This window comes from Carettochelys insculpta, chromosome 3 (genome assembly GCF_033958435.1).
Source record: "Carettochelys insculpta isolate YL-2023 chromosome 3, ASM3395843v1, whole genome shotgun sequence".
Lineage (NCBI taxonomy): Eukaryota > Metazoa > Chordata > Testudines > Carettochelyidae > Carettochelys > Carettochelys insculpta.
In genome coordinates, this window is record NC_134139.1 from 83,378,424 (window position 1) to 83,398,175 (window position 19,752).

General features: G+C 43.3%; 1 protein-coding gene across 3 annotated transcripts in view; it reads left to right on the plus strand.

The window, feature by feature from the left end:
• The window catches only part of RPS6KA2 (ribosomal protein S6 kinase A2), a 473,151-nt gene that overhangs the window by 396,086 nt on the left and 57,313 nt on the right, over window positions 1-19,752 (plus strand). For all 3 annotated transcript variants that reach the window (XM_074990258.1, XM_074990256.1, XM_074990257.1), the window contains one exon: window positions 11,936-12,000. In XM_074990258.1, coding sequence (XP_074846359.1) covers window positions 11,936-12,000 — 65 coding nt within the window. The remainder of the gene's footprint in view (window positions 1-11,935; window positions 12,001-19,752) is intronic.

Sequence of the window (19,752 nt, forward strand, 5' to 3'; positions counted from 1 at the left end):
CATCTGTAAAAATATTGTAAGTTCCTTCCAGCTCTCTAGTGCCTTGCTCTGGTCTTGGTGGATAAGTGCAAGGAAATAAATGTTTGCAACAAGATGTTTCCTTTGGTACTCTCCCATTTTTCTCTGTTCTCTTCTGCCTTATATTCTTTTACCAGCTCACACCTCCCACAAATTTATTTTTCTTCCATATTGTCATCCCCTAGTGATTCCCCTTTTCTATTTTAAACATCTTGAATACCACTGTTATTACCTAATTCCCACTATTCAGTGAAACCTCAATGTGCAATCTCAGAGGTGAAATCTAAGAAAGCGAGGTAACAACAACAGAGCAATTTTGGGCCTTGTGATCCCAAAATTTCATCTGACAATGTTGCTAAAAACAGTTGACATTGTTTTCCCAATATATGTGATTTTTCCCCATTTGTGAAATGATAACTTAATTGACCCCATAGAGGTTGCACTATTACTTAGAGCATCCAGAAGGCCATAAACCTTTTAGTAAAATGCACTGTGTACTCTACAAAAGTGGGGAAAAAAGTGCTAATCAAACCTCGGGACATACTCTGAATTTAGTTTGAATACAAGGGAAAAGTAATATATTTTGTTATAGCTCTGCTGGTGTAATTTCCCATGTTGATATATTAAAAAACAAAAGCAATTTTACTCTAAAATAGTTTCTCCTCTTTAGATATAAGGGAAGTAAGATTTAACTGTATATTTACAATATTCATTAGCCATAAGGTATCCTTCTCCACGATTGTGTCTACACTAGCTCCCAACTTCTAAGGGAGCATGGTAAGTAGGGTGTCGGGAGATTACTAATGAAGTGCTGTGGTGCAATTTCAAAGTGGCAAACTTTTGAGGAGTAAAGGATCTTCGAAGCAGCCCGGGCACTTTGATGTACCACCGGGTTAGCTGCGGCTACGCGTAAGCCAGCACTTCAAAGTTTGCCGCTTCGAAGTTGCCGCGGGGGAGAATTAGCTTAATGAAGTGATGCATATGCACCGCAGCACTTTATTACTAATCTACTGGCACCCTACTTATCATGCTCCCTTTGAAGTTGGGAGCTAGTGTAGACACAGCCCACCAGTTGCCTCACACAAATCTTCTGTGTTTGCTCTGCTTTCTCTCTTCTGTTTGGTGCGAGTATATTGCTCGAGAGCTTTTAGGTGGCTATAAAGAAAAGGCTTCAGGGGAAAGAATGGTTGATCTCCAACTTCTGTAAGTTCTGTCACAGGAAAAGAAATAACTAATTCATCCTCATTAAATATACAGTTGGCTGGCATCAGTACCCAGGGTGGGTTTTGGCAGCTAATTAATTACTTGCCTTTTTGTGAGTGAGACACATAATATGTAAATACTGAGAAACTCTTGAAAAGCAGAGTGCTGTTCTTTCCTGCAACCTTTTATGCTGCTTAGATTTTTTTTAATGGGGAATAGGAGTAGGAGAGCAAAGCTAAATTAAGCAAATAACTTGTTCTAAGATGTATAAAAAGCAAATGGTGCAGGAGAGGTATTTTTGCCTCTTGCTTTCATCCCTAGCTTTTGCGTCACTTGAGGTGGTGTTTATGGTGGGATCTACTACATAGAGTATTTGATCCCACATGTTGCAATCCCAGCATTAGCATTCTGACAGATAGTTGTTAGCAAGATGTTTGCACCCCCTCCCCCCACCCCAAGTTATGTCACCATCTGGCTGATCTGTGATTTCTGAAATTTCTAATAATAATCTTGTGTGGAAAATGGAAGTCCCCTCTTGATGTGTGTCCTTGGGCTGCTGCGTAACTTTTTAGTGCTTTACTAATGTATAAATATTCACATTTTTCAAATATATGTCAGAGTGGAGCTGCTGTAGGCGTTGGTGTGCTTCACGTGCCTGGTACTCAATTCCAGCTGCTTCACCTTTTATGCCTTTGCAAGGAAGCATGAGGCACATAGTACATGTGCAGCCCCAACAGACGTTTATCTTAAAAAATTGTCTCTGAGTTTCCTCTTATAACTTCTTGCAGTGAGATGGAACCTGGCACCTTCTAACTCACTGTTAGCTTGGGCTAAACCTTATGAATTTCTTCAGAACCTCTTTGATCACCTTTGTATTTGACTGTTTTATGATCATATAGACCCATTTTCTCTGAGTATCAGCAGCTAGATTTCACTATCTACACCTTCATGCCTGGCCAACCTAAACCTCTAGGCTTCAAAGCTGATCAGTCCTCCTGTAGCCTAATCCCCTTAACAGATGGACATAGTAGGTGCCATTTCTGCTTAGGAGGACATGGAGCTCAAATTCCAAGTTCTGGAACAATTTGTAAGAGTCTTATCTGAGATCCTGAGAGTGGACAGCCCAGCATTGTCCAGCACTTCTATCGAAGACTAGTGCAGAAAAAATGTTGCCAAGAAAGAAACTGATGCTGGCACCTCAGCTCCGATTCTGTCCCTTTCCTGGGGGGATACTTGTCACAGATGCTTCCCTGGGCTGGAGCAGCCAGTGGAAATACCAGGAGATGCCTGGGCCTGGTCTTAGGGTGACCTGCAATAGCGCATGAATTTCCAAGAGCTCTGAGACTACATACTGGCCTTCATACCTTCCTGCCTGCTCAGTGCAAATCCTGCAACACAGCATGTTGGTGATGCACTATGTAAACAAACAGAGATGCTTGATCTTCTGACAAGAAACCATTAGTCTATGGAAGTAATGTCATCACAACAGGATAATCCCATTCAGTCTACACCTCCCAGGGGCCAGCAATGGCCTGGCGTACTTCTTAAGTAGTTACGCAGTGACCAGCTGCAAGAGCTCCCAGAAGGAGTTTATCATAGACCTTACATTCTACCACTGTGGGACCACAAAATAGACTGGTTCATAACAGGAGACCATGTCAAGTGCATGAATTTTTCTTCCAAAAAATATGACCCTGGGATTATTACTAGATGCCTTTGTTTTGCAGTGATCTGGAAGACTCAAACATGCTTTGTCACCAATTCTCCAGGATAATGTCCAAGATCAGGAGGAAAACAGCTACAGACATCCTGATACTCCCTTACTGGTCAAATTGGCTGTCAGACCTGCTACAGAGGGTTCCATCTCCCAGCCTGCTTGGACATATTATGGAATCAAGATCAACAGCCAGACCTACAGTTGATACATATGACTGGCTGGGTTGCTGGCTGTTTGAGCAATATTGAGATTGCTCCCTACGAGTTCTCAAAGTTCTTATACAAAGCAGAAAATCCTCCAGCAAGAAGACTTTTGCTTCAAAATGGAAAAGACTGTCTGTGTGGTTTAGACCCAGTTGAGGCAGCAACACTGAAGATTCTGAACTTTGCTGTTCTTGAAACATGCCCCAACTACCATTTAATTCTCTCAAAGTCCACTTGGCAGCAGTGTCAGTTGGTCGCACTCCAGTACAGTCACACTAAAGCTTCACATGCAGAGATACTGACATTTTTTTGTGTTAGCCCTCCATTTAAGGACCTGGCTCCCTCATTAGACCTTATTTTGAGACTTCTGAAGCTTATGGATCATAGAATCCTAGGGCTGGAAGGGACCTCAGGAAGTCATCTAGTCTAGCCCCCTGCTTCAAGAAGGATCAACCCCAACTAAGTCATCCCAGCCAGGACCTTGTCAAGCTGGGACTTAAAAACCTCCCAGGATGGAGAATCCACCACCTTTTGATCCTCCTTTTGAACCCACAACAGAGAGCTCTATGCACTTCCTTACCATCAAGCGGATCTTTGTGGTAGCCAACAGCTCATCTTGGCTCTTTCAAATGGACAAAGTCATACTCTGACTACATTCTAATTTCCTATCCAATAGGGCCTTAGACTATCATCTAAAATCAATCAATTACCTTGATAGTCTTTTTCCCAAAGCCTCATTCAACAATGGAAGAGAAGAAAGAGCACATTATCCACAGCTATACTGTATTACCATAATGGGATCAAACAAAGTTTTATCGGGCTCATTGCCGCTTCGCGATCATTTCTGGCTCACCCAAAGGCTCCCCACAATGAATTTCCAAATGAATCACATAGGCTACATCTACACTTGGCCAAAACTTCGAAATGGCCATGCTAATGGCCAAATGGGAGAATACTAATGAGGTACTGAAATGAATATTCAGCACCTCATTAGCATGCTGTGTGCTGCGGCACTTCGAAAGTGCTGTGTTTCGCTCACGCATGGCTCATCTACATGGGGGTCCTTTTCAAAAGGACCCTGCAAACATCAAAATCCCTGCCTTCCTATCAGCTGATTACTAGCAGAGTCAAATGGGGCGGAGTGATAGGAATCAGCTGATAGGAATAAGGGGATTTCAACTTCTGCAGGGTCCTTTTGAAAAGGACCCCCGGCACTGAATAGTCATTTCAGCGCCTCATTAGTATTCTCTGGTTTGGCCATTAGCATGGCTATTTTGAAGTTTTGACCAAGTGTAAACACAGCCATAAGGCATTTCTATTCATTTTCAGTTGCCTGGAGAGCTTTTCCATTCCAATATCCAAGCATATTCCACCTAAGCACCAGCTACATCTGTCACCAGCTTAAGAAATTTTCCGATCTTGTGCTCTCTATATAGCAGACAGACCACCCAACAAGTTCAGGGGAACAGTACTCCACTCACTGTTTCACAGCTGAAATTCCTTACTCCCACCCTCTTGAAGGGAATAATAATTGCTAGTCACCTTCAGCAGAGTCCACACTGACATGTACTCAGAGAAGACAGAAAAGTTACTCTACAGTAACTGTGGTTCTTTGAGATACTGTAGTCACAGGAGACTTTGCAAACAGCCCTCCATCTGCACTTTGAGTCCTGAGTTAACACAAGCTTTGAATGGTAAAAAAAAGTTGGACCACTCTCTCCTTTATCTCCTCACACATCAGCTCCAGAAAGCACAGGGTGCATACACAGGCCAAACACAACAGTGGGGGTGCCTCATGGAAGGGATACATGTGACACCCATTTGACTCTGCCCCACCCCCCAGTCTTAAGCCCTCTGCAATCTGCCCGTCCCATGTTACCTGGTGGGGGAGCTCTGTCCTTTCACTCCTTCAGACAGTCTTCTGAGCCACAATGCTATCCAGAACCATGGCAGCACAAGGAGCAGAACGTGGGATCCACGTGCAGCCTCACGCTGTCAACTTCTTCAGTTCAGCTGTGCTGCCCCCAGCCATTCTACACAACTGCATCCCATGGGTTCTGCAGTCCTGCTGAAGGACAGGTCTGGTGATAAATCCAGCAAATCTTTGCCAGAGGAGTTGCTGGTGCAGGACACTAGCTCCCAGCAGTAGTGGCCCCACCTTCTGCACCTTTCTGCTGTGGTTCCCTGCTGAATGTGACCCCCTTGGGCATCTGGGGATGGGTACGTGGCCCTTCTTGCGCCTCCCACACACCTTCTGAAATAACCATAGTTACCAGAGGATACGTAACTGTTCTTTCTATGGTGTTACGAAGATGCAGGGAATAAAATTGATGACTCTTCTGATTTTTATAAACAAAACGTTGCTTAACTACCAAGGTGATGATTGTTGAAGCAGCTTTTATACAAACGTCTATCAATGCCCAGTAATTTAGGTATTCTGATTATCTTGATCTCTTTGTGCTTCCTGTTACCTTTTTTTTAAAAAAAAAACAAAACTTATAGCTGATTTACCTGGTTTTGCTCAGGTCCATCACTCAATTCAAGTTTTGGGGGTTTTGGAGACTTTATTTGTTTTTTGAAAAATATACATGCTTTACTTAAGTGATTGTATTTGTATTTTTCAAAAATGCAGAATTATTTTATTGTTAATTTTTGTTTTTGATTTCTTAAAAGAAGGGTTGTTAAAATTTGTCCATTTATTTTTTAAATGTGAATTCTATCAAATGTATTTTTCTTCATTCCTATAAAGTCCTATCATTCACTGTTTTAATACAAAAGGGCTGTAGTCCAGTTTTTTTAGCCTCCAATAATATTGTCATCTAGTTTTCGAGCCTTAAGCATTGATTTAGCTGTGCCAAAACAGAGCAAAACCCAAAATATCTCCTTTATGTCTTTTCTGTAAGGTTTCTTGAGAAACAATCCTATTCCAGGTTTATCCTGTTTTTCTGGCTCATCTTGGTTCAGTCTCTTTCAATATTTGCTCAATTATATCAGTTTTGAGGGCTGTACTTGATTTGTTGATTCTGTCTCTTCTCTGTTTGGTGTTATGAGGAGCAATCCTGTTCCAGTCACGTAATGTTTTCCTGGCACAACCAAACACTTATGCTGCTTTAAGTTATGACAAGAGGAAGCTGTGTCCCAAATTTAGTGATCCTAGCTCTTACCATTTTGGAGGAAATTTTGATCAAACAGACAAACTCTCTAAAATACATAGTAGATAGATGTACATCATCATCATCAACAACCATGGGCTCAGCGCCCATTGGTATCAGATGTCTCCTTCACTGTTTCCTTCCATCTTTCCCTCATGTGCAGAGTGCCTTAGTTTCTGTAGACTAGCTCCGCACCAATCTACTATATAACCTACTATCATCTATCATCATTTATAATTCTCTATGGGGTCTGCCTTTCCTAGCTGAACCGTCCATTATGCTGAATACCAGGGTCTTGGTTTTCGTTCATTGTTGGTTCTGTAGGTATACCTGAATAGCAGTAACTTACGGCAGTAGGTTCTCTTTTGGCTGTATCTTCCTTTATAATTCCTCATTGGTGACCTCCTGCATCCATCCTATTCTCAGGATCTTTCTGTAACAACTCCCCTCAAATGCCAATATTCGTTTCTTCTAATCTTTTGTTATCACCCATGTGTCTCATTTGTACACCATGCTTCTGAATTACACACGTTTTCAAGATATTCAGCTTCGTTTCTAAGCTAAGTGCTTTGTTTTCCAGACCTTATCCATTGCCTTCAAACTTGCTCTTGCTTCTGCTATCCTAGTTGCTATTTCCTTCATGGTGGTGGAAATTGCATGAGCAAATATGAAGTGCTGAATACAAAGCATTCACCTCTTCCTTTAAATTCCATAGCATTGAGGAGTACTCATTTCTCGTTAAACTTGTTGATGGCAATCGTTCTTGTTAATGGCAGTTACCATTGTATGACTTTTATAATAAAGTACACTCACTGGAGATAGTTTCTCCAACTATGAAGGGCCACACAAATGATTTTTAACATGCCAGAGCTCTGGGGTGTTCAGATGTGGGGGTATATTTAGGGTCATCTCTCAAATGAATTTCTATGTAAATAGTGTGGTATGTTTTTTCAGTGTACACAGTAATCTTCCTCTAACAGAGGTGGCTAGCTTATTGTCATCATTTGTCTGAAATTCAACAATCTTACTGAAAATTAGTAGACACCAGAAATGTTAAAGTGTATGTTAAGTCGTTTAACAAAATGGGACTGATACATCACTGGAGAGGGAAAAGGTTGACAATAGTACCTTTCAGAAAGATGGTTCATTTCTGCTATAGAACAGGGGAGGGTTCCTGAGATAACAGAATGGAGAATTGTAAAGGTGCATGGGGTGGAACTTTAGGAGCAGAGATTTGAGGCAGAAAAGCATGTGTCATTCCCATCCTAGGAAATGTTATCAGCTTGATCGCATACTAAGTGCCATAACTGGGTCCTCTGAAGCCATGGGATTTTTTCCATTCGTTTCAGTGGGACCTGAGTTTGGTTCTCAGATTTTTACATTCTGTAATGAAGTTACCACTTATCTTTGAACACAAAGCATGTTCTTCACTGATATTTCTTCTAAGCACATTTACTGTTCCTGATACTTTTCTGATGCTGAAATGACATTCATGTAACTCTGTTGTCTTAGCTGGAGTTTCCACTTAGCTAACACATATCAGTGAAATCTAGAGCAGGCCTACCATGTATGCTGAGCAGGCAATCTGGCCTATGCCTTGAACTTTGGGTGATGTTTGAAAATTACTAATAAGAAATTTCCATCACAAGGTTTGTAGCTAGACAAGTTTCTGTATTTGCTGATTTCTAGCAACAACCGGTTCTGTGTTCAGAATACCAGGAAGGAAAATCAAAACTATAAGCATTTCCATTGGGTCAGTTTCTCAATGTTCATGTCTGATACTTGCCTATTACATGGAGGGCTAATATTTGTTTTTAATACCTAGTCGTGAGCCAAAGCTAGGCAGACAATAGAATGCCACTCTTGATCAGTGTGCTTTGGCAAACACTAATAATGTCTTATGCGCACGGAAAGCAGATGTCACATTTTACAGAAGCTTGAGTTGACAAAACCTTTTACAAGACTGCTTGTTAGGAAGTACAAGTATTGCAAATAAAAGGGTTAGTCCTGTGAGGTGCTGGACACCCGCAGCAAGGTATTCGAGTGCCTTCAGCTTCCACTAATGACAGTCAGAAGTGAAGTGCTCAACACCACTGGAGATGCTCAGCATCTCACAGGAAATGGCTCCAAAATAGTAATGCAGAATCTTCATCTCCAGGTGGTGTTTTTCTCCCGTGGGAGAAAGAAAAAGGCTATTAATAAAAACAGATCAACCAATCAGATGGCATTCTGTCAGGTATGATTGTTGTTTAATTATTCCTGAACACCTGCTGATTTTCCTCAAGCCAATAAACTAAATGTGCTGAAAGAAATAAACGAGGATGATTTTCAAATGAGGACATAAGTCCTCAGCAAAAGTAAAGAAAGAATTAGACACGTTCTGTGAAACCTCAAGGAGTTTTGCCAAATAATTAATAGGATCAGTGCTTTTTTTTGTTTTGGTTTGGTTTTTTTGCCACTACTTGCAAGTACTGAGTACCAACATCTTGGCAGCCCCAGCCACGGGAGTGGCAGGGAGGGGGATGGGGAGCTGACTGAGTACCATCTTCTTTCTCTTTTTTTTTTTTAAACAAAAAAGACACTGGATAGGATACATAAGAAAGTGGTTAGTGAACAAAAAGTGTCTGACGGGTGTGTTTTGTGGCAATACAAATGAGAACCAGGTGTCTCAAAATGGACATCCAAACTCTGAGGTACCCAAAATCAGCTGTCTCTGTGTAAATTTGAGCTTAAACTATGTGTTCTTGTCCTACTCCATCATTCTGAGGAGGTGGATGTTACCCATGAAAGCTCATGACCTAATACATTTGCTAGTCTCTAAGGTGCTACAGGACTGTATGTTGTTTGTGAAGCTACAGACTAACATGGCTATCCTTCTGAGACTATGTGCACCAGTTTCTGCATCTGTAAACTGGAGTTAATAAATCTTAACTCTTGGAGGTAGATACAAATAGAATCATAGAACACTAGACCTGGAAGGGACCTCGAGGTCATTGAGTCTGGTCCCCTACCTTCACAGCAGGACCAAGCACTGTCTAGACCATCCCTGGTAGATGTCTTTCTAATTTGTTCTTAAATATCTCCAATGATGGAGATTCCACAACCTCCGTAGGTAGTTTATTCCAGGGTTTAGCCACCCAGACAATTAGGAAGGTTTTCCTAATGTCCAACCTAAACCTCCCTTGCTGTAGTTTAGCCCATTGCTCCTTGTCTTATCCTCAGCAGCCAAGGAGAACATTTTTTCTCCCTCCTCCTTGTAACCCTTTTTTAGGTACTTGAAAATGGCTATCATGTCCCCTCTAAGTTTGCTCTTTTCTAAGTTAAACAAGCCCAGTTCTTTCAGTCTTCCCTCATAGCTCATGTCCTCTAGACCTTTAATCATTCTTGTTGGTCTTCTCTGGACCTTCTCCAATTTCTCCACATCTTTCTTGAAATGTGGTGCCCAGAACTGGACACAACACTCTAACTGAGGCTCAATGAGTGCTAAGTAGAGCGGAAGAATGACTTCCTGTGTCTTGCTCTCAACGCTCCTGTTAATGCATCTCAGAATCATGTTTGCTTTCTTTGCAAGAGCATCACACTGTTGACTCATATTTACCTGGTGGTCCACTATGACTCTCTAAATCCCTTTCCATAGTACTCCTGCCTAGACAGTCGCTTCCCATTTTTTATGTATGAAGCTGATTGTTCCAGATGAATATCTGTAAGTGCTGGGTAGCAGTAATATCACTGTCCCTCTGTCAGGAAGACCTTTGGACTCCTCTTCCTGCATGGTTTTGTCCTGTGTTTTGCTGGACGGGCTCTTGAGCCACACTGATCATTTTAGTATCTTAGTGCCTTCCAGTAGTGCATTAGGCAATGTGCTAACCTCCAGCACATGTTGCTGGTTGATATAAGCTCTATTTCACTTCACTAAAAAGGATAATTGTGACCAGATGTTTAACACAATTAACATTAACAATAAAGAGGTATCCAAACCAGAAAAGGGACAGCACAGGTTAAAGAATAGTTACCCAAAGGGGGAATGTGTCTGTCTGACAATAAGGCTGATCAGATAATTAACATACGGTTTCATAAAATATAAACTAATCTATCAACCTGGAGAGAGATGCCGGTAGCTTTCTTCAGGGATCTGACCCTCAAATGATGAGTATCAACTAATTGTATACCATAGTACTGTATGATAAAGTGTATTGCATTATGCCTTTTGTGAACACTAGTGACATGCTGGTGATTAATATCATTGTGAAATGTACATTTTAATACAATATATGATGGATTGTGAATATTCAGTGAAAGTATGCTTTAAATTCTTTGACCCAACATGGGGAGAAACATGCTCCCGCCCCCCCCAGACAAGAGGAAAAGTAGTACTGTGGAATCAAAACAATGAATGTCTCATCAATGTAGAAATCAGAGTGGGATGGGACGTCCACAGGAAGGAAAGACGAGCGTGAGGTGATTCTGTCTCTTGAAACACAGTCAGAGAATTCTGGGTATTGTAAGATGAAACATTTTGGCATCTGTTACCTCAGAAGACAAGGGAACCCCACAGCATGTATGTCTGTAGAAGGTCCTGACTGAGAGAAACACAACATTGTTTGGGGAGTTAAAAAAAAAAAAAAATCAGCCCTCAACAAAGACAGCAGCCTGTTAAGTTAGGTTTTAGCCATTAGAAAATATACTTGTATTTGCTTGCAACCATTGTTATGCTTCTCCCTTGTACATAAACTCACTTAAAACCCATTTTTGTTAATAATTGTTTATTCTTTTTTTCAAGTGCTGTGCTTCAATTGAAGTGATTGCTAGCTCCAGTTAAAGTAAAAAGCAGTGCTTTTGTCTTTTGAAAGGACAATGAGCTTCTGAGTGTTCCAGGAGAAGGCAGAATGCTCCAGGGCAAGGGAAAATTCAGGACTGGGAGTGTATTAGGGTCACTCTGCAAATAATAATGAAGACTGGCAGAGGCCGGTGTCTAGCTGTGGTGTTTCAGGCAGGTTGCTAGGATCAGAGTGCTGATCCAGGGCTGCAGAGTACCAACGCTTCTGTCTTCTGGACTGTGAGCTACAGCAGCTGAGCATAAAAGGCTCCCAAGATTACAGGACCACCAGTAATACAAACTCTCTCAGATCTAAAATATTACACCATCACTGGCAGTGGGGACAGGTCAGACAAAATCCCTGTAAGGAATGGTCTAGGTCGGCAGTTTTAAAAAAATTTTGAGCTGGCCTCCTCCCACTTGAAGTACAATTTTTGGTGACACCTCCTTTCCCACCTCAGAAAAAAACAGAATAAGAGTCAAGGGATAGAACTGGCACTTCCTTCCTGAGCCCCAGTGTGGGGCTACCCCGAGCCACCTGCCATCATCACTCTGCATGCTTCAAAAAGGTCATGGCCCAGTTTGCAAACCTCTGGCATCAGTGTGCTTGGCCCTTCCTTAGAGTCGGAGGGTGAATTAGATGACCTTCTGAAGTCTCCCACAGCTCTCCACTTCTATGATTCTATTTCCTTATCTAACACAAGACAGGAGAGACTGGGCAATACAGACCTCACGCAAGCCGAGCAGAGTGCTGTGTAGACCCAGCCAACATGTTGTTCTTGGCTTAGCTTTATTTTCACTCTTTTTTTTCTTGTTGTCTTGACAGGTGCTGGCTTCGATGGAGTTGAAGAAATTAAACGACACCTGTTCTTTGTTACTATAGATTGGAATGTAAGTAAAGCAATATTGTTGCTAATTGTAGCCTGGGATTAGGTAGATTTAGCAAAGGCCAGCTGGAAGCCAAGCCTATTATGTCAAAACAAAACAAAACAAAAATGCACACTAGAGTGAGAGCTGCCAGAGAGGGCTTGTGAGTTAAAGCCTTTTGATTAGCATCCACATTTCTGCTTTTACACTAAAAAAAAAATAAAGGTCCATTCAGCATCTTCAGCTTTTTTCAAACTTTCTGTTTGGTTTTATGTAATCACCTGGCTCGTTATGATGTATTTTGAATCACTTTCCAGAGGGTCAAAGAATAATTACCATATTGCACTCTGAAGAACTTAAGATACTGATCCCGCATTGAAATGTAATGGAGCAGCTCTAAAAGGATTTCCTGTGACATTTCAAACTGAACGCAAGACAAAGCCTACGGCTTTGGCTTGGGAAAAGTCACAGCAGAGGAAGGTATCAGAGAAGTAGCTGTGTTAGTCTGTGTCTGCAAAAACAAAGAGAAGCCCTGTGGCACCTCTTAGACTAACAGATATTTTGGAGCATATGCTTTCATGGGCAAAGACCCGCTTCGTCAGATGCATGAGGAAAGCTGTCTGCTCCTCTGGGTTCTTTCTCTGTTGTGCTTATTTTATCCGTTGAAGTCTTCCAGCCTCGTCTCATACTCTTTGGGGGTCTGTGCCACCTTTGTGTTCTCCAGGATTTGCTAGCCACCAATTCTGCCTCCTCTGGACACATTTGGAGCAGTCCTACAACCGCTCTATCTTATGGCCCCCAGCAAATGGAGTAGTCCAGTCATGCCCCTTCCGCTTTAATGCACCTCCTCTGCCAGAGAGCCTGGCGGGTTTTTTTTCTAAGTCCCTTGTTGCTGGCTGTACAGCATTTTAGGATGTTCTATGCTGTGGGAAGCATAAATCACCAAGTTAAAGTGGCTTTATCACTTCCTTGCAACATTGGGGTAGCATAATGTGAACTAGGATTTGCGCTTTAGACAAGCATAAACCAGACAGATTTTTAAAGACCAATTATTTTAATAATAGACAATTTGATGATCCAGGGCAGATGAGCAATTCTTTTTATAGATGCTAGCTAACAAGCTTAGCTTCAGCATTTGAAATGAAATGAAATGAAAATGGCAAACATTTAAATAAATTTAACAATCCAGACAAGAAGTGTTTGACATGGTGCCTGAGACTGTAACCAATGACTTGCCTTTTGCAGTCCATTTCAACCTAGAATGACATTAACAACAGAGTTGAGCTAACCATTTGATTCAGACCTCAAAGACATTCAAAATAAATCTCAGCACAAGTTTCAATTTATGAACCAGCACTAGCATTAATACAAATTGGCTACGTCCACATGTGCCCCAAACTTCGAAATGGCCACACAAATGGCCATTTCGAAGTTTACTAATGAAGCGCTGAAATGCATATTCAGTGCTTCGTTAGCATGTGGGCGGCCGCGGCACTTCGAAATTGACACACCTCGCCGCCGCACGTCTCGTCCAGACGGGGCTCCTTTTTGAAAGGACGCCGCCTACTTCGAAGTCTCCTTATTCCCATGAGCTGATGGGAATAAGGGAACTTCAAAGTAGGCAGCATCCTTTCGAAAAGGAGTCCTGTCTGGATGAGATGTGCGGCGGCGAGGCGCATCAATTTCGAAGCGCCGCAGCCACCCGCATGCTAATGAAGCGCTGAATATGCATTTCAGCGCTTCATTAGTAAACTTCGAAATGGCCATTTCAAAGTTTGGGGCTCATGTAGACATGGCCATTGTGTCCAAATCTACAAAGTTTGAGTTAAAACTGGATGTGCCAACTTTTGTGATCTCTGGTTATCTGCCAGCAATCTGAGGTTTGGCTTGCTAGAGCTTTTACAACTCTCCAGTCTAACTTCATGTGAACTAATTGGTTCCACAGAAATAGGAATCACCACATTATTAAAATTGCATCCTGTGAGGGATGTCACATGGATCAAGTCCTATGGCCGCTACTCCCACTTGTGGTTTTGTTGAACCTGTGTGAGTGCACCTGAGCCAAACCAAACCTGTAACCTTGTATAAGGATTCATAAAAGAACTAGTACCTGGAGGAAACTGCTTGTTTAAACCCAAATTATGTCAAACAAAAGGCACCGAGTGCTGCTGAAAGATCATTTTAATATTGTCAGGATTCACACACCTGCTTTGAAGTGAACTTTGCAGAGCTTGTTTGGCTCTTGTGAGTACCCCAGGAGCCAATAAAATGAAAGAAAAAGGGAATTGTAGATTTTCATCTGCTGCTCAGGTATCTTGCATCCCCTTTTCTTAGGCTTTAGTTCCAATAATTCTCTTTTCGTTTCCACTATAAAAGATTTTTTGTAACGTATTCCATTTCAAAGTATTTTTTTAGCATTACCTGTCTGTTTGTGTCTTGTTTCTGCTTTTACACTTGAGTCAGCATGAGCCTTCAGATGAAACTTGGCTTTTGTTTTTATTGTAATGATACTGCCCGCTGTTAGAAGGCCCTTCATGAAACAGAAAGTGATTGGGGAACAGAAATGGATCTACCACAGATACTTTGTACTGAGCTCTAGATTGTTGCAGAAAAAAGTCACTGATTTATTCATTTTGTTCTTCAACCAACTACAGGATGCTCTTTGCTTTGATTTGCTGGCAGTCAGCAAACATCATCAACAATGATATGCCAAGACTTGAATACTGCTAGGATATTTGAAGTCCTCAGTGGGAGAGAACCAAGGAATCCCAGAATCTGCCCATCCCCTTGACTCCACCAGGGCACCTAGGCCTATTGACAGGGGAGCAAAGCAGGCAGTTGCCCTGGGACCTGGAAGTTCAAAGGTCCACCACCGCTGCTGCTGTGGAGCAGCAGTGGCCGAAGCCCTGGGCCTTTAAATTCCTTCTGGAGCACCGTGCTCTGGGCAGGGCTAAGGGCTGGCTGGGGAGGATGAGGATGTGACATGGCATGACACACTATGGCTACGTCTACACGTGAAGCCTACATCGAAATAGCTTATTTCGATGTAGCAACATCGAAATAGGCTATTTTGATGAGTAACATCTACACGTCCTCCAGGGCTGGCAACGTCGAAGTTCAACTTCGACGTTGCGCGGCACCACATCGAAATAGGCGCTGCGAGGGAACGTCTACACGCCAAAGTAGCACACATCGAAATAAGGGTGCCAGGCACAGCTGCAGACAGGGTCACAGGGTGGACTCAACAGCAAGCCGCTCCCTTAAAGGGCCCCTCCCAGACACAGTTGCACTAAACAACACAAGATACACAGAGCTGACAACTGGTTGCAGACCCTGTGCCTGCAGCATGGATCCCCAGCTGCCGCAGCAGCAGCCAGAAGCCCTGGGCTAAGGGCTGCTGCCCACGGTGACCATAGAGCCCCGCAGGGGCTGGAGAGAGAGCGTCTCTCAACCCCTCAGCTGATGGTCGCCATGGCGGACCCCGCTATTTCGAAGTTGCGGGACGCGCAACGACTACACGTTCCCTACTTCGACGTTGAACGTCGAAGTAGGGCGCTATTCCTATCCCCTCATGGGGTTAGCGACTTCGACGTCTCGCCGCCTAACGTCGAAGTTAACTTCGAAATAGCGCCCGGCGCGTGTAGCCATGACGGGCGCTATTTCGAAGTTAGTGCCGCTACTTCGAAGTAGCGTGCATGTGTAGACACGGCTACTGTGGCATTGAGGGTTGGTGTCTCCAGCCCCACTCTTTCTGCCTGAGGCCCTACCCCTCCCGGGAGCACAGTGCCTCCCGCCCTTCCCACTCCAATGCCACCTTGCCCAGGGGCCCAGAAGGGCTTTTGGCCTCTCTGAGGGCAGCTATGACTGACAAGAACTCTGCAGCTGGCAGTCCAGAAACATTCATAGGACCACAGGGAAAGCATTTTGCATCGAAAGGCCTTAGGCTGAAACACGTGCATCACCAGAGACCAGAACGAAGACGAGCCTTCTGAGACCCAGGACAAGACTGATATTTTGAAGCTGGCTTTTCCCCAGTGCCGGCATCAGCTGATGTGGCAAGGAGCTGCCACGCTCAATCCCATTTGGCAAAGAGGCTCAAAATAGAAAGGAGAACTTCTTCACAGTGAGGTAGTTGTAGCATTGTGTACTGGTCTGACCAACCCAGTTCCCAATGAGGACAAGGAAGGAGTAATGTATGTGAGCACATTGTCTGAGGTGACCTATTGTTTTCTTTGTATTGAATCTTTTTGACACTCACATGACAAAACCCACTTTTGACCACACAGCAGTAAGCAGTTCAATGGCTAAAAGGCAGTAGCTATGCTTGGTAAAGATCAGCTGTAGTGGTTGATGAATCCCAGAAATGATCTAAAGTGTGAAATGTTCTTTGGCAGGGAAGCTTCCAGGACTATTTTGCCTCCTGAGATTTATGTAGGGTTTTTACATCAGCAACATGCCCACATTAAGCTACTGAGTCATTGAAAAAAATAGTATTTTATGTCATTAGCTTGTAATCTGAGTTCTTCTAGAGGTTTTAATATCCTTTGAGTTTCCAGATGTTCTTCATCACTTCAACCAGTTACAATAATGTCATCCAGATAATGTGATGTACTTGGAAGATCTTGCAAAACTTGATTCATTGCCATATAACAGGAGCTGAAGCAATACCAAACACTTGGCTGTTACATTGATATAGACCCTTCTGTGTGTTGCTTGTGAGGTATGCCTTGGGCTTTTCCTCAACTTTCATCCACAGGGTAGGACTGTGACAAATCAATTTTGCTGAACTGTTGTCCTGCTGCCAGTGATACAAAAAACATCTTCGGTTCAAGGCCAGGTATCTCTTTCAACTTTCAGTCCAGGGTTCATGATGAACTGAAAAGCTTCATACATTCTTACTGCTCCATACTTTCACGCAGTTGGAACAACAGCCATTTCCCACTCAATCCAGGCCAGTTTTGAAAGTCTCACTTTCAAGCTGTTCTAATTCAGCATGTAACTTTGAGCAGATACCGGTTGGGAAAGGTCAGGCTCTGGTCTGCACTTTTTGATCTAAGATTGATTGAGCTTTTGTGTGTATTAGGGTTTCTGGGTACTCCTTGACAACTCCCAATGCCTGACTTAATATCCCTTACAGCTGCTGTTCAGCTGTTTTACTGGAGTCTGCTGAAAGCGATGGCAGCATCTTTAAAAATATCTAATCCAGTGGAACCTTGTGTAACAATTCACAGTCCTCCAGGGCTGGTCCCCGCCCCCTTTCTCAATGGCAAACACGTCTAAAAAAACAATATGTATTGTTATAATCCACATTCACTTGTATCACCACAACTTAGCACTATTTTTTTCTCCTGGGCAAATTCTTAGTAACCTCCATGTCTCCTTCAGTTTGTTGGTTTTTAGTTTTCTCATATTCCAAATGTGAGATGACGGAAGCTGGCGAGCTGGTGTCCGATTCCATGTTAAGCATTTTTCCAACCACCCTGGTGTCATCCAGATTACTGAGTGGTCATTTTTGCACACACAATATATATGCAGGCTGGCTACTCTACTCCCACAGTCTGTCTCTACTGCTCCTGTCTACAGCATGTACACTGATACTCAGTTTTCTCTGTCTTCATCTGGTCTCTTCCTTATTCTTCCTAGTTCAAGACACTGCTTGGAGATGATGCTTTTTATTACAGCTTCTTCAATATGCACCTTCAATTTAGCAATCAGGAGCATGAAATCCTTTTCCATTCCAAAAATAATGTGTGTCTGCTGAGCAAACTGGCTCTGTGTCTGCAGTAAGCCCTCAACTGTATCTCTTCAGTACTCTGGACAGCCTAACAAGCCAGCCAGGTTGCCTGAGGGACCACCCTGCCTGACTGGTTGAGACAGCCAGCAAGTTGGTTCTTAAACCTAACAGCAATGGTAATTCCTTTTCTTCTCAACTCAGATGCCCACAGACCATCTGCCTCCCTGTGCTCATCTCTAAGTCCTGCTCCTGCTTCTCCACAGCACCAGCGGTGCTGACAGTTGCCGTGGGCCCAGGAGCAAAGTCTTGGGGGGCCTGCTCTGCACCCCTAGATGGGGCAGAGCCAAGGGTGGAAGGGGCAGGGCTTAGGGCAGTCAGCCCAGCTCCCCCACATTCCCTCACTGCTGCATGCAGTGGTACCCCTCATGCTCCCTCCCAGTTGCACGAAAGCAGTGGCACAGCACTCCATGGCATTTCAAAGAGGCCAGGAGCTCCAGCCACTGCAACTTCAGCAGTGTCTGGAGCTCTGGGCCCCTTTGAAATGCTGGGCCCAGGGGTAAATGCCCCCCTTTGCCTTCCTTCCCCCATTGGTGGGCCTGTCCAGGACAGACACAGTTCTGCACCCTGTCGTCTTCCCATCATGTCCCAACTTTGCTCCTACCTCAGAATCAACCCTTCTCCTTCTTTTCTTCACTCTTGGTAATCTCGCTCCAACCATCAGCTCTGACTCTGCTTCAGTCCTTGGCTCTGGCATTCAGTCTCTGGCTTCACCTCAAACGCTCATCTCTGATTCCTGACTTGAAGTCTGTCTTGACCTTTGGCTCTGGTTTTCAGATGTTGACTCCTAGCCTGACTGCCACTCTGACCGTCAGGCCTGACTGCCTGGAATCCGATCCGCTGAACTTCTTGCCATGGGTTACAAATGGTTTGTGCATTTGTGTTGCTGTTTGTGTCAAATGCAATTCTATTACATCCCTAGCTGCAATTTCCATTGCTAGTGCAGCTGCTACTGTGTGTTTAAAGATATGAGCCTCTTCTGCATGCTTTCACTCCGTAGTCCACATACAAATCTTTCTCTTAGGGCCTCGCTAAACTTGTTCTTAAAAGCACTGTCTGGTAATCTTTTAACTCTGTTGCAAAAGAGGAAATAGATTCGCTTTCAAGTGGATGCTGCTTATGAAACCTGAATCTTTCTGCTGCAATCAAGAGCTTGGGTGATAGTGCTCTTGAACAATTTGCCTTATCTCTTCAAAAGCATTGCTGGCTGGCTTTCCTCTGATAACACTCCATAATGCTGCTCAGTCACATTTCATGTAGTTGATGGTTTTGCTTGGAGAATTTAATTTATTTTAAAGTACTCCTCCAGCCCCTTTCGATATGTGAGCCAGTCCTCCATGGCATCTTCGATAGGCCTCCGTTTTTCCAGTGTAGTTTGCCATTTCACCTCACTGCTGTTAGTGCCTAGGGACTGCAAACAATATCAGACTGGATTATGACTTGGCTGCATAGAAGGTTCTTGATATCCCACCTTCATCACCCCTTGTTGAATATTGTACGTATAATACAAATCCTTGATTATAAACCCAGAAGTGCGCGCACAGTTGGAGCCGGATGGCTGACAAATGTAGTAACTTCAACATAACTGTCTAAGAAACTAAAACCGCAAATTCACATGAGCAAATTCCATGCTCTGTTCAATGCACTCAAATACATTACAAGCATCTTGGCAACTGATGTTAGCTAAGGTGAGGTCAGATGGTTTCCTCATTCTGTCTAGGGAGAGCTGAAGCACCAGGTGCCCATACTCATAACATGAGCAGTATGGGAAAGCTGAATGCATGAGGAAGACCAAGGGGAATTGTGTTCTCTGTATCTGTGTTCAGCCCAAGGCAATCTGGGTTCTGCACGTTCTGAAGTTGGTCAAGCTCAGCATTGGAACCCACACTGCAATTCTCTGAGTACCCCCATTCCTAATTAGTTCTTAAGCTGAGACCACTGGATGCCATAGTTCAGCCTAGACTGCCTGTTTAGAGCTTGGTTGC